General features: G+C 51.2%; 1 protein-coding gene across 1 annotated transcript in view; it reads left to right on the top strand.

Moving 5' to 3' along the window:
• HERC2 (HECT and RLD domain containing E3 ubiquitin protein ligase 2) overlaps window positions 1-13,835 on the top strand; it is a 230,085-nt gene extending 216,250 nt beyond the window's left edge. Inside the window, exons 84-93 of the mRNA XM_082658482.1 lie at window positions 1,396-1,583; window positions 2,115-2,312; window positions 4,667-4,750; window positions 8,225-8,366; window positions 8,496-8,690; window positions 9,340-9,452; window positions 10,087-10,277; window positions 11,122-11,227; window positions 11,547-11,759; window positions 12,904-13,835. Coding sequence (XP_082514608.1) covers window positions 1,396-1,583; window positions 2,115-2,312; window positions 4,667-4,750; window positions 8,225-8,366; window positions 8,496-8,690; window positions 9,340-9,452; window positions 10,087-10,277; window positions 11,122-11,227; window positions 11,547-11,759; window positions 12,904-13,176 — 1,703 coding nt within the window. The 3' untranslated portion in view covers window positions 13,177-13,835. The remainder of the gene's footprint in view (window positions 1-1,395; window positions 1,584-2,114; window positions 2,313-4,666; window positions 4,751-8,224; window positions 8,367-8,495; window positions 8,691-9,339; window positions 9,453-10,086; window positions 10,278-11,121; window positions 11,228-11,546; window positions 11,760-12,903) is intronic.
• Window positions 13,836-14,250: the final 415 nt, after the last annotated feature.

Here is a 14,250-nt window from a genome sequence, read left to right as displayed (position 1 = left end):
TGGACAGAGCTAGGGAATATATATGTAAGTAATACACAAAATTACATCTGTGTTTATTTCTATATGTATATATGTACATAGAGTACCACTTGTTCACACCAGTACCCCAAGGTACTGGACCACAGGTTCATTCTAGTTTTCTCTCTTTCCATACTTGTTACTCCTTTCTCTTTTGGTAAGAAACCTGGATCCCCTTACTGAGTAAGTAAGTGATTCACTTACTCTTCCTGTAGTGGCTGGTGTCCCATCGTTGCCTTTGCCTTCTCCCCTGGTGGATCCTCACCTCACTTGGGCTGTGACTGCCCACTCTGGACCGTGTCCCCACATGGGTGTACTGCTCCCTGCTTTGGCTGACTTCCCACACCTGGCTACCCTCTGTGTGGAAGTCCTTGTCTCTCATGCACTCTGATTCCCTGCACCCAGCTGCGCCTCTGCGGAGAGGCTCTCTTCCCCTTGCTTGCACTCTGACACCTACCCAGTGGCTTTAGGACTGAGTTCTCCAGAGCAGGAAGGGGCAGGACACAAGCACACTGCCCTTGATCATGTGGGCCTTGCACTTTGCACAGTGGTGCTTATGGCTTCATGGCACCCTGAGGAGTCTGTGGATTTGCAAGGCTTGTGATGTTCCTAGAGAACTAAACTCATTTCTATTCTAGTCACCACCTTACCCATACAGTGGTGTTTCATGGTTGGAATCTAGTATGGTATGTTGAAAAATATGATTCTCATCAGTGAGATATGAATGAGAGATTCATATCTCATGTTTAGGATATGAATAACCATTGGAAGAACAACATGTTCCTTTAAAACATGGATTTTGTTTGGTTAAAAACTGACTTTCTCTTCCTTTGACATACAAAATCAATTTGGATTGTAAGTATTTACCATCTGTTTTTTTTTTTTCTTTGCGGTATGCGGGCCCCTCACCGCTGTGGCCTCTCCTGTTGCGGAGCACAGGCTCCGGATGCACAGGCTCAGCGGCCATGGCTCACGGGCCCAGCCACTCCGCGGCACGTGGGATCCTCCCGGACCGGGGTACGAACCCGTGTCCCCTGCATCGGCAGGCGGACCCCCCACCACTGCGCCACCAGGGAAGCCCTACCATCTGTTTTGATGTTACTTGTTCTGATTAAGAACTGCTCCAGTTACATGCTTAGTCCTGTGAACAGACACGGTTGGAAAAGCCGTGTTAGCAGCAGGGGAAGGGTCCTGGGAAGCCTGCTACCTCTTTGAGTGTTGTGATTAGAGACATCTAGATCACCGTAAGGTTAACATTTCACAGACAACCGCCGACACCCAGCTGGAGGGCAGCGAGGACTGTACGTGTGGGAAGATGGTGGTGGTTGTGCGTTCATTGGTCCTAGTATACAAGTCCTTGTTCTAAATCTGCATTAGGTGAAGTTTATACGTGGGGCGACAATGATGAGGGACAGCTGGGAGATGGAACAACAAATGCCATCCAGAGGCCTCGGCTGGTAGCTGCCCTTCAGGGCAAGAAGGTCAACCGTGTGGCCTGTGGCTCAGCACACACTCTCGCCTGGTCAACGAGCAAGCCCGCCAGTGCTGGGAAGCTCCCTGCACAGGTTAGTGGCGATTGGGTGAGTGGGCCAGCAGGCATGCAGGTTGTGACAAAGTTACAGCCTGTGTATTGAATTATGCGTGTGCAAGCGTGCGCCCACTTCGTTTTCCCCTTATACATTTACAGAGGTGCTCTACTGAAAATAATTTATAATTATTGGTAATGGTAAGAACAGTATTTTTAAGAACATTAATTATTCACACCTGTCGACATTCTGTGTGTATCAGTGTGTCACCTTTATTCAAAATTTTATAAACTATATAAAACCATTCTGGTAGTTCAGGCTGCATGTTTTCTGTAGTAAATATATTTCTATACGCTAATTTTTTTTAACGTTCTCTTTGGTTTACGTTTCTTGGCTCAGGCAAAATGGCCAAAATATTATTTTAGAAACAGCAAGATATTTTAAACCAAACTCAGAAGTCATAGTGCTTCTGTGTTTTCAAAAACAGTATTTTCAGAATCCATCTACTATACTATGGCTTACCTGTGCGTTTGGCGCCTAAGTTGACTTAACGCAGTTTCCATGTTTCAGGTCCCCATGGAGTACAGTCATTTGCAGGAGATCCCAATCACAGCACTGCGGAACCGGCTGCTGCTGTTGCATCACATCTCAGAGCTCTTCTGCCCCTGCATCCCCATGTTTGACCTGGAGGGCTCTCTCGATGAAACTGGACTCGGGCCTTCTGTGGGCTTTGGCACTCTGCGAGGAGTTCTGATATCCCAGGGAAAGGTACCGCTCTGGTAGCAGTTTTTACTATAGGTGATATTGGTATCTTCAGTAAGTTTTATCCAACAAAAATTCCTAAAGTAGGAATGTATTGAATACAGCTCATTCAGCAAATGTTCACTGAGCACCTACTATATGCCAGGCTCTGTCCTGGGTACTTAGAATGCATCGAAACAGACAAAAATCTCTTCTCTTTTGGAGCTTATGTTAAAAATGAATAGTGTGCTGTGCTGCCTTTTCCCCCTGTAATCTCTGTTTCCCACCTCCCCAGAAGGGGGTTGGCAGACCTAAGCTTCCATTCTTACAGTGTTCTCTGCTGTCCTGGCCTTGAGGCTTTACGGCAAATCCCTGCTGACAGCAGGAAGGAAAAATAATGGGATAATTTCTTCTCCAGGGATGTCCAGAAGAGGGACCTGGACGTTACAGATCGCTTGGATAGAAGTTCGGTACCAGGATATGTAGAAATTCCTGGCCGAAGGGTAGTTTAACAGCCTCTGAAAAGAATCATGAATGAAGGCTTCTGAAAGTCATGAGAGAAATTTTGACCCATTGACATTTGTAATAATTTGAGCTTTCTAGAATGAAATGCCTGAAGTCATCAAGTTTCTGGCAAGCAGCTTGACAGGGTGTCCTGGAAGAGGCTCGATTGTTGTATGGTAGGGGGAATATTTGTATAGGGAAAAAAAAGCATAGAGGTCAAATTGAGGAATCCTAGTCCTGAAGAGTCTGATTCTGTGACATATATTGTTATCCAAGGTTATGATCTATTCTTATTGATAATAAAATTTAGATGTTTTGGAGTACTGTCCAAACAGATTTTTTTTCAGGATTAGCTTTATTTCCTAAAATACCTAGCCGAAGGAGACTGGTGCACACGTTTTATTTTTATGTGTGGCTTAGAGACACGTAGACAGTGATGAGGATTGTGGTAATGGTAAGAGCTCTCTGATGACCCGGAGCAGGAAAAAATTGTGGGCAGGTAAAATCAATATGAGACTTTACTTCAACCATTTTTCAGTAATAAAAATGGCAAATTTGATTACTTTCACCGTTTTTTTAATCCCTCAAAGCGGAGGTGATAATAAGCAGTAAAAGGGAAAAAGCCTCTCCTTGTAGGGAGGAAACAAAGCGAGAGGTAGCACGTGTCTCACGCTGAGTATGTGAGTGTCGTGCAGGCTGGGAGCGCAGGGCGGGGACGCCCAGGGAGGCTGAAAGGGCACCCTCAGCCACGGGGGTGTCAGCCTCTATTCTGGTCCTCGTTGGAAAGGACCGCCTCTGCAGGAAATTCTAGGGAGTGGGTTTCGTTGGTGACTGTGGAGAGCTGTTACCAGGGCCCAGAAGAGAGCGAGCCACAGGAGGGCGGGGCTCGCGGGGCGCTCCGTGGGGAAGGGAGGTCATGCCTGGAGCAGGACCGAGCAGCGAGCAGGGTGCTGGTCCTTGGGGTGGAGGGTGTGCAGGAATGCGTGGGGAGCAGCCTGCCTCTGCATCGCCTATATCGTGCGGGGTGTGTGTCTGTGGGCCCCCCGTGTGATGGCAGCACCTCTTCCCTTCCCATCTTCACAGGTTGGAGCTCTCAGGCTCTGACCTAAGAGGGGGGTGCAGACCTTGCTGTCGGCACCTCGTGGCCCGCCCTCCGCTCCTACCCCAGCCGCCCTGTCTCCAGAAGAGAGCCCAGTCGTCCACTTGGCAGGGACCTGGGGCTGCCACTGGTCCTGCCTCCTCCGGGTGTCTGGACTCTCCTCCCGTCCTCACGCACACGCACACGAGCACGTGTCCCCTGCGCCCAGGCCCATGTGGGCATGTGTCTCCCTGGGTGAAGTTGGGGCCTGCTCCCTTTGCTTGCCGTCTTCACCCTGGGTTTTCCAGGTTTCTTTCAGTGCCCGGTGCCCATGAGTTCCCTCCCTCACTGGCTTCGCCATCCCCATCCCACCCTGGCCCGCTCCCCGGCCCTGCTGCGGCTTTGTGGCCGATGTCTCTGCTGGGACAGCAATACTGTATAATTAGTGCCTCAGTCCTGCCACTAGTGGACTTGCAGTTTGGCTGGGAAACCTCGGTTTTCTGTTTAACCCTCGGAGCCTGGCCTGAGCCCTGGGTTGGAGCAGGTGGTCCCCGGGCTCTGGCCCTCGCCCCTCTCTGTGCAGTGCGTGCCGGGTGCCTCATGCCTCCAGATGGCAGGCAGGGGGTGCTGCTAAGCACTGGCCCTGCCGGCTGCCTGAGCCTCTGCATGGGCTTGCGTGTGGATGCCAGGCTACCGCCCTGGGCCACCTCATGACCCGACAAAGGGAGTTTTGTGATGTGAAATATCTGTGGGTAATACTTTCTATATCACATTCTAAATTTTGTCTCTCGTGTTTTAGGAGGCGGCTTTCCGAAAAGTAGTACAAGCAACTATGGTGCGAGATCGCCAGCACGGTCCCGTGGTGGAGTTGAACCGGATCCAGGTAACAAGTGGAGATGGCTTTCTGTTCTTAGATGTGATGGCTTTGTGGTTGTGAGGCATGTCCCCTCAGCCGGGGGCAAGTGCTCGTAGAAAACCTTCTCTCATGCCTTTGCTTTAGAGAGCAAGGTGCCACATGTGTGAGATGTCCAGTGCTGAGACTGCCAGGTGGCAACGTTAGTGGTTTTCTTTATAACGGAAAGAAGAAAGGCTTATTTCAGATAACCCAGAACCACAAATCGAGATAAGCAAAAGGGGAAAAGTAAAAATGACCCATATTTCCACCACATAGTGATAACTGCTGCTAACATTTGGGGGGTGTGTATCTGTTGGTTGTAAACTGAACTGGATGACTCTCTTTTGCAACTTGCTGTCTGTTGCTCTTAATGCATTGTAATAAGCACCTCCCTGTCCCATGCTGTAGGGCCGTGGGATTGTTTACGCCAACCAGCTGCCCACGTTGATTTCTCTGCTGGGGGCTAGAAGGCTAGGGTATAGCAGGGCCAGGTGGTGTGGCCCCAGCTACGTGTGTGTCTTCAGTCACCCCCTTGGGTTAGGTTTTGAGAGGCAGAGCAGGTTCCCTGTTCCCGCCAGCCTCATACCTTCCCCGGCTCTGATGGCTGCTTACTTTGCCAGTTTAATAGGCCAGAATCACTTATACTAAGACTGTGTCACAGTAGTAATTGAAGAAGTGAAAAGTAGACCGTCTCTGAATTTGTACTGCTGCCAAATGTATATAAGCTTCGAGCTAAAAGAATTAATTAAAACCAGAGGAAGCCCAGCACTGCTGATGGCGTGTGTGCACTTGACATTTCCCACGCCAGCGAAGTCGGCCCCGCCTCTTGGAGCAGGAGCAGAGCCTGAAGAGCAGATGCTTTGTTCCTGAGCCGTCGTGTCAGCACATGGTTTCTACCCTGATGCTGGTTGTATGACTAGACTTTCTTCCAGAGCTGTTCCTGGGGGCATTTTCAATTAAGGCATCAAACTCTTTTCCTTTGTTGGAGAACACATGTGACCATGCTGATGGAAGTGGTTCCTTCACTGACGTCATAGTGTTTAATGTGAAGCTGGAGGTCAGTCAGCCCATTCCACAAACAAATGGGCTGTTTTAACTAGGGTCATAAAAAAGCTTTTATTTCCCCACCTTGGAGGATCATTTTGGTTTGCTCTACATTATTAGGGTGTAAATACTAAAGTTCGTAAGTGAGGAAAGCTGATCGTCTAATTCAGACAGTTGGGTGTTCCTGGATTGCAGGCCTGCCTCAGCTGTGCACAGGCACCACATTGGGGCCAGTGGCCCAGTGTGGGTGTCCAAGCCCAGGGCCCTTGGCACCAGGGAACCTGGCTAACCTGGAGTCCACACCAGGCACATTTTCCAGTCATTGTGTGCTCAATGCCTCTTCTTTTCTCATCTTGGCATCCCCAGCACAGTGAGTTATGAAAATGCTCGGTGTGTGTCTGAAAGAACAGAATAGGTAAGGAGAGAAACAAATTTGTATTAGACATTTTTTAAAAGGCGTATAAACAACCTTCAACACAGCGTGCAATGCTCATTGATGTCACAGGGGCCACTCCGGGCCACCCAGCGGTCCTCAGGTGCCAGAGCCAGGTTCCCTTCAGTTCAGGGTTTCAAACATACTCTTGAAATTGGGAAGGTCCTCCACAAAGATGGATATAAAGTAGAGCAGAGTGGTGCGGGGGGCATTCTGTGACTCCAAGTTGAACGCAGACACCAGCAGTGACCCAGAAAGGTGGTGCGGGCATCCTCTTCCCTGTGCTGTCCCAAGGCTGCAGCCTTCTCTCGTGGGGATGCCCTTGGAGACATTTTCTTACTGTCTGTCAGAAGTGCTGTAGAGACACTAAAAGTAGGCCATGTTCTTGGAGGGTTTCTCTGTGTTTGAATTTAATTTAGTTTTGTAACAGGATCTAAAAATCTGTGTACATTAAAAACTTTAAATGTATTGCAGATAATGCTTGCTCATTTCTGAAAATTTAGAAAATTCAAATTAAAGACCATTAAAACCACCTATATTCCTGCTGTCCAGAGGTGTCAGGTACACAGCCCTGTCCTTGCAGTGTCCTGGCTGTGTTCACATAACCATGTTCCTTCATAGCAGCTGAGAGCATCAGTCTGTGTTAACTGGCACTGTAAACGGAGGTGATATGACCTTTCGAGTGGGCAGCAGGTCTGTGTCTTACCCCTCACGTAGGAACGCATCCTTCTTCCTTTCTGTAGCTCACTCTCCCCTGGGCGCTGTGTGCCTTAGAGAGCTGCTGTTAAGGTCAAATGAAATGACATATGAGAACGTGCAGCTGACTGTGTGGTGCACAGGAAAACTCACTCCACAGGAAACTATTGTCATCGTTCTTATATTTTTAGTCTTGAGAATGGTAATTTATGCAGTGAGGAGAATTAGCTGTTAAACTCAGCCTAGAACTCACGAAGAAGTTAAGGATGGTGAGAGTTTAGCCAGAAGAGTCAAGTGAAAGTACATTCTCACAATCATATTTTCCTTAACTTCTCATTTTGCAGTCATTTCAGACTGAGCTTCTTGGGTGATTCTGAAGCACAGCCTAGGCTGCAAGCTGCAGGGTTACTGAGGCCACACTAAGTGAGGGCTTGAGGGCCATTGTTATGATCTGTTGGGGAATCTTAGCTTATGATGAGAAATACAGGTGGGACAAGTGATCATACTTGGAGACACAGTGATCCCAAGAGTTGAGCAGGGTCTGTGCAGGTGAGGAAAGGAGGGGAGGAAGGTTCTGTCCTGGCCCAGATATTACAGGCCAGGTTTGGTCTCAGAGCCCCTTGGGGTGACCCTGCCAGGGCTGATGGTCTGCTCGGAGGGTGCTTTCAGGGCTCCTGGCCGCTTCTTCACGGAGACCGTGGGCAAGGTTACAAAGTGTGAGGGTGAGCCAGGCTGCAGCTCCTGCCCGCCCGGGCTGCTGCAGTCCTTCCTGTGGTCTGTGATTTCTTGAGGGCATGTTTGCTTAGCCACCACCGTCCTGCCGGGCTGCGTGTGCTGGCGAGCACGCCCTGGCCCCATGAGCACAGCTGTCCAGCAGGCAGCCTGCATCAGGGGAGGGAAAAAGAGGAGCGCAAGGCTGGTCTTCGGGGTCCTCAGCAGGCGTGGGTGAGGAGGCGAGGACATAGGTCAGTCCTGGGAGGTCCAGCAACCCTTCGTGCGCGCACAGGTGTGCTCGGGGGGTTGTGCTTGAGCTTGCTGGGCGCTCGTGGCGGCCTGAGGTTGTAGGGGCCGTGCCACACGTCTGGGTGCTGCTTGCTGTCTGTAGGGTCTCCTGCCCCCACTCCCCGCTGGTGACCAGGACAGGACAGGCGAGGGTAACGGGAGGGGTGACTGGCCGCAGGGCCCTGCTTTGGATGCAGGGGTTCCAGGGCCGGTCGGCTGCCGAAGATGGCACCTGTGTGCTTTCTGCTGTGGCCCCCCTTCTGTATGTTCTTTGTTTCCCTCTCTAGGTCAAGCGTTCAAGGAGTAAAGGTGGCCTAGCGGGCCCTGATGGGACCAAGTCTGTCTTCGGGCAGATGTGCGCTAAGATGAGCTCATTTAGTCCTGACAGCCTTCTCCTCCCACACCGCGTCTGGAAGGTCAAGTTCGTGGGTGAGAGCTTGCGTGCGCCGAGGGGCGGTGGTGTAATGGGTGGTGCGAGGAGAAATGAGCGGCCCTCAGCCACTCCCCAGGGAGCTTTGGCGCAGTGACCGTGAGCTGCCGACCCTCCTTTCCCCCCAGGTGAATCTGTGGATGACTGTGGTGGTGGCTACAGTGAGTCCATAGCTGAGATCTGTGAAGAGCTGCAGAATGGACTCACCCCGCTTCTGATCGTGACGCCCAATGGGAGGGACGAGTCGGGGGCCAACCGCGACTGCTACCTGTTCAGCCCGGCTGCCAGAGCGCCCGTGCACACCAACATGTTCCGCTTCTTGGGTGGGCCTCTTGCGTGGGTGCAGTGCTGCAGCTGCTCCGCTGTGTGTGCCCTGTTAGCTTAATGGCTGCTGTGTCTTGGGAGTGGTGCAGCTGTTTTAAATGTCTCCTTCGAGCTTCTCAGTGTGCAGCTGTAGGGACGTGCAGAGCCGGGCCATTAGCAGCTGTGTGCTAAGGACCAGGAGGTGCCTTTGGCACTCAGAGGATCTGAGACAGCGTGTCTGCACCCTAAACGTATCTGAAACTTGGGATCAGATCTTAGGATGTCTTGATACTTGGCCACCTGTTCATTGAGGGTCTGTGCCCATTAACTCACGGCACTGCCTGCACCTCTCCAGGCACTGCGAGCACCTCCTTGAGAAGCTCCGGCTGTTGGCTTTGCCGTCAGAGGATTGGCCACTGTGGCTACAGCTGTTGGTGGAAAGAGCAGAAGAGTTATAGACTTCACCCATAGGAACAGAAGGGAGCAATGAATTCAGAGTAGGATATAAGGTTTTAAGGACAGACCTAAGTCTCTGTGAATTGGGGTAATGTTGGTTTAGAAGGCACTGAGGCCCCAGTGAAGAGCTCATCTCTGCTGTGTTGTTGAATGGACTGGATGTTCTGTCATCCGTTCCAAGTATCTCCTGTTTCTTGTGTTTCGAACGAGCAGGTGTGTTACTGGGTATTGCCATCCGGACTGGGAGTCCTCTGAGTCTGAACCTTGCTGAACCTGTCTGGAAGCAGCTGGCTGGGATGAGCCTCACCATTGCAGACCTCAGTGAGGTAACCTCCAGGAGGGAGAGGGCTGAGAGATGTGACACCTTGTGTGCCCAGCACAGAGCATGGGGGGCGTCCCCTGGGGTCTGGTTAAGAGGCACAGGCTGTCCCGAGGTGCTGACATACTCGCAGGTGGTCAGGCTGCTGGCTGTCGGCCGCCTTCTAGCAGCAGGGTTGGGGTGTGGACACAAGGCCAGTCCGTTTCTAGACCTTGATGCACCAGCTGCTTGTGGGCTTTGCCACTTGTACGGTCTCATCAGATAAGAAAGCCCTCTGTCTTTCCTGTGGCACAGCTGAGCCATGGGCAGCTGGGGGGAAGTTGAGGCTCCCGGGGCCTCCCTAGGTGTGGTTCCCTTGGTGCCATGAGTGAGGTTGGGACTCGCCTGTGAGCAGTGCCTGTCGCGCTCTCAGTGAGTGGTTTTAAAGACTTCCTTGTTACATGTTCTTTCTTCAGCTCCTCAGGTAAAATGCTTCCCCGCTGCCCCTCTTTTATTCCCCGGCACGCGCAGTACACTGGGAGCCTTGCTGTACGCCCCAGGCAGATCGAGGCCTCGCGCGACTGCGTGTCGGGTGTGAACTGGGGCCTGGGGTGCGGGAACAACCCCGACCCAACAAACGGACTCCCTTCTCCCCTTGAAAGGTCGATAAAGATTTTATCCCTGGACTCATGTACATCCGTGACAATGAAGCCACCTCGGAGGAGTTTGAGGCCATGAGCCTTCCCTTCACGGTGCCAAGCGCCAGCGGCCAGGACATCCAGCTGAGCTCCAAGTACACACATATCACCCTGGACAACCGCGCCGAGTATGTCCGGCTCGCAATGAACTACAGGTACGTGGTCGTCTGCCCTCCAGTGTTTCAACTCAGTAAATAGCAAAAACAGCAGAAAATGGTTTGCTTGGGTGGCCGCTTTCTTTCCACAAGGAAAATTTAATGGACTTGGCTCCATTGTGATCAGGGTTGGAGTACTTACTATTCTCCCCCGAGATTCCTGGCTCTGATCAGAATACCAAGGTGAAGAGAATCCCCGTTTGGGGACTGTCCCAGCAGAGGTCACAGGCCTTTGTGTGCCACCTCTCCGGGAGCAGGGCTGTGTTTGGGGCGTCTCCACCCCTCGCCTGGCCCTTGCGCCACCGTCAGCTGCGGTTGCTGCGTGGCCTCCGGCGACGTCCGCTCAGTGTGCTGCTTGGGAGCCTTCTCCTCCAGAAGCACCTGGCTGGGTGTTGGGATGAGGGCCCGTGCGTCAGGTGGGCTTTGCTTGCTAGGCTCTGCCTGAGGCTGGTCCTGGCAAGTGTCCTGTGCCATCCACCCGTGTTCCTTTCTGTCTCGTGCCCTAACTCGCCAGTCACCAGGGCCTTGGACGCGGCATCTGCTTTCGGGAAGTTCTTACCGTGGGTGCTGTGAGGCCTGCTCGCTGCCTCTGCTTGTCGGACTCTGGCTTCTTCCTGGGAAGCAGGGGGGATTGAGAATTGTGTCTTGGAACGTGTATAGCCGTAGCTAGTTTTTGAGGTCGCGTTCCCTGTGCCAGTGAGATGGCCCCGCTCCGTGAGAAGCTCTGAGACTCTGTCTGCAGAGCACACACCTGGCTCATCTGTGTGGCAAGGCTTGGTTGGTATGAGCAGAACAAGGTCTACATCACCAAAGACAGAAGTGTGAAGTGAGTGTTTTCTTTCAGACTCCACGAATTTGATGAGCAGGTGGCTGCTGTTCGGGAGGGGATGGCCCGAGTCGTGCCTGTGCCCCTTCTTTCTCTGTTCACCGGATATGAACTGGAGACAATGGTATGCCCACCGCTTCGTGCTGCCGCCCTGGAATGCCTTCTCATGGTCATCCACTGAGTCAGTGCCGCCAGTTCACCTCTCAGTTAACTCTTTCTCTTGGAGGTCTGAGATACACTTGTGCCTTTTGGGTGAAGTAAGACATGCTCAGGGAGCGATTAGTCCCCGCCTCCCCCGCCCAGCCCTGGCCCGCACACGGCAGGCCACAGGGCCTGTCCTCCCACCCATCCCCTAGGGCCTCCCACGCCTGAGCCTCCCCACACCAGCCCTGGGAGAAAGGAGTGGTGGACCCTGTGCTGACGCAAAGCGTGTCCCTCCACAGGTGTGCGGCAGCCCAGACATCCCCCTGCATCTTCTAAAGTCGGTGGCAACGTACAAGGGGGTGGAGCCTTCCGCACCCCTGATCCAGTGGTTCTGGGAGGTGATGGAGTCCTTCTCCAACACTGAGCGCTCCCTCTTCCTTCGCTTCGTGTGGGGCCGCACGAGGCTGCCCAGGACCATCGCCGACTTCCGGGGCAGAGACTTCGTCGTCCAGGTGCGGCTCCGACACACCCCGCGGCGTCAGCCGAGGGTCGTGTTCCTCGCACGCAGCCCTGCCCCAGCTGGGAAGGCGAGCAGGTCTCTCCTGTTACGTGGTTTTCCTTCCCTCTGGAAACAAAAATGAAAAACACGTAACTTCTTTGGTTTGACAGCTCAAAATTCAATGACTACAGGTCTTGGGTACCACTGCCTACTTCTAAAAAGTTTTATCTGGCCACCACCAGAATACACTGCTGTTATGTCAGCGTATCCTAGGTTGTTGAGCACACACATCACTTAAAGCGTTTATTTGATTCTCTGGTTGAATTAGGTGAATCACTGAGTAATGCTGCTTACTGAGAAAAATCAGCGCTCATCAGATTGAGTTTTGCTTTGAGTTCTGACTCTGCGGTCCGTGGTCAGAGATAGGCTCTGTCTACCTGTCAGGCCCTGGGGGTGAAATGACCTGATTCCCCACTGCCTACTCTCAGTTGACTTTGCCAGTCGCAGTGCTGAGGGGTGGAGTTTACCGCAGAGAGAGGGATTGGAAGTCCACTCTCCCGCATGTTTGGGGGGATTCGGGGACGACTCCTTGCCCAGTGCACCCTGTCCTGGGTCTCTGGCCAGGGTTACAGAAGTAGTCCCCTCTCAGGGAGATCTTTGAGAGCATATGCAGTTTTCCTCTCAGAAGGTAGGTAATTTGTGGGGTTTTTCCACAGTTCTTGCTGGCTTCCTAGCATCTTAATCTGTTGTGGTTGAAAGTGGGCTGATAGATTCAGGGAGAGCTTCCCCACATGGGTGATGGCTAAGCCCGTGCCTTTGCACCGGACCCTGTGTCAGTGGGTCTGGGGTCCCACCTTGTTGACCGGGGGTGGGTGGAGCCATCTGACTCTCCTCACAGCATTGGTCTGTAAAAGGCAATTGTCACAGTAACCAGTTGCTATTTTTTTATTGAAAGTCCTGGGAAATAGTTAGTTGCTCCTTTTTATTTATGAAATTGGCTAGATTTTGTGTTTTCTGATATTTTGTTATTTTTAGCCAACAAAATATGATGCTTTATGTGAATGAGAGTCAAGAGTCTAATGAACACAATAAAATAGATTGCGGTTTTACCTGTCCTTGTACATAGTCTGTGATGATTTAACATTTTTCATTAACAGGTATTGGATAAATACAACCCTCCTGACCACTTCCTTCCTGAATCCTACACCTGCTTCTTCTTGTTGAAGTTGCCCCGGTATTCCTGTAAGCAGGTGCTAGAGGAGAAACTGAAATATGCCATCCACTTTTGCAAGTCCATAGACACAGATGATTATGCTCGCATAGCCCTCACAGGAGAGCCGGCTGCGGATGACAGCAGTGACGACTCAGAGAACGAGGATGTGGATTCATTTGCTTCAGACTCTACACAGGATTACTTAACAGGACACTGAGGTGGAGAAATGGCATCCATCACAAGACACCACGAGACTGAGCGAGGAGGCAGAGTGCTGCAGTTCAGACTGCAGGGCGTGACGTGTGCCATGAGAAGGGTTAGCCCCCTAACGTGTGGGAGAATGATCAGAAAGTCAGCCTCGCACGTGGAGACTTAAAAGGGGCTTCTTACCCACAATGCTGCATTACATGTAGGACTTCTACGTTTACTAAAGTGTGTAAATGTTTAATATAAATAATGAATTGCAGCGTCCCAAAAATGAATAAAAAGCCTTTTTCCCTGTGGGTGCAATAGATTGGTTTTTTCCCTTCCTTTTAAGTGTTGTGCATTGCCTTGATTGTACATTGGAAATACTGTGTAACAATTAAATCGTATCATAAATATTTCAATTAATTTTACTCGGAATTTGTTTATTAAAAGTTTTTTGAACATTAAATGATCAGTATTACTTGAATGCATCCAGAGGTTATTTAAACCAAAATCAAAACAAAAAGGCCATCAGCCCCCCCTCCTCCCCAGGTGCACATTCTAGCGTATGCGGTGTGTAACTTGAATTGAGGCCTTTCTGTGAGCAGTATCATAACTTCTATCATGGAAAGTACTATATATAATGTTTGTGTCATGTATATGCCTAAATTTTAATACCCTATAAATAAAACATCTGTCACAAAATTGTTAAGCTGATCTTTCTTATGTGGTTAGACTAGCACTGGTGGATGTGCTGCCACCCCAAAATAGATTAGTGTTTGATGCAGCATTAGTTAAAGCCATTCCAGTCTAGTTAGACTTTTTTGGTTACAAAACCAAACTCACTGCAGTGACAAAGGGAGTGGTCCTCAGGAGACTGGAAGGGCTCCAGGGGAGCAGCTAGGGTCGGGAGCCTTCAGCGTCCCTCCCCTGTCCTCCATGCCATCTGCCTCTGCAGCCTTGGTTCCTTCCTGTCCCATGGGCCTGGGGGCAGGGAAGTGTCTCTGGTCCAGTCGGCCATGGAGTAGGATTTGAGCTGCTTGTTCCGGGATCACGTGTGTGGTAGGCTCTGCAAAGTGAAGGACTGAGACCATAGGAGGGAGAT

Source organism: Grampus griseus, assembly GCF_964374135.1.
Source record: "Grampus griseus genome assembly, chromosome: 7".
Classification (NCBI taxonomy): domain Eukaryota; kingdom Metazoa; phylum Chordata; class Mammalia; order Artiodactyla; family Delphinidae; genus Grampus; species Grampus griseus.
Note: the sequence above shows the minus strand (reverse complement) of the source record. Positions and strands in the feature narration are given on the sequence as shown.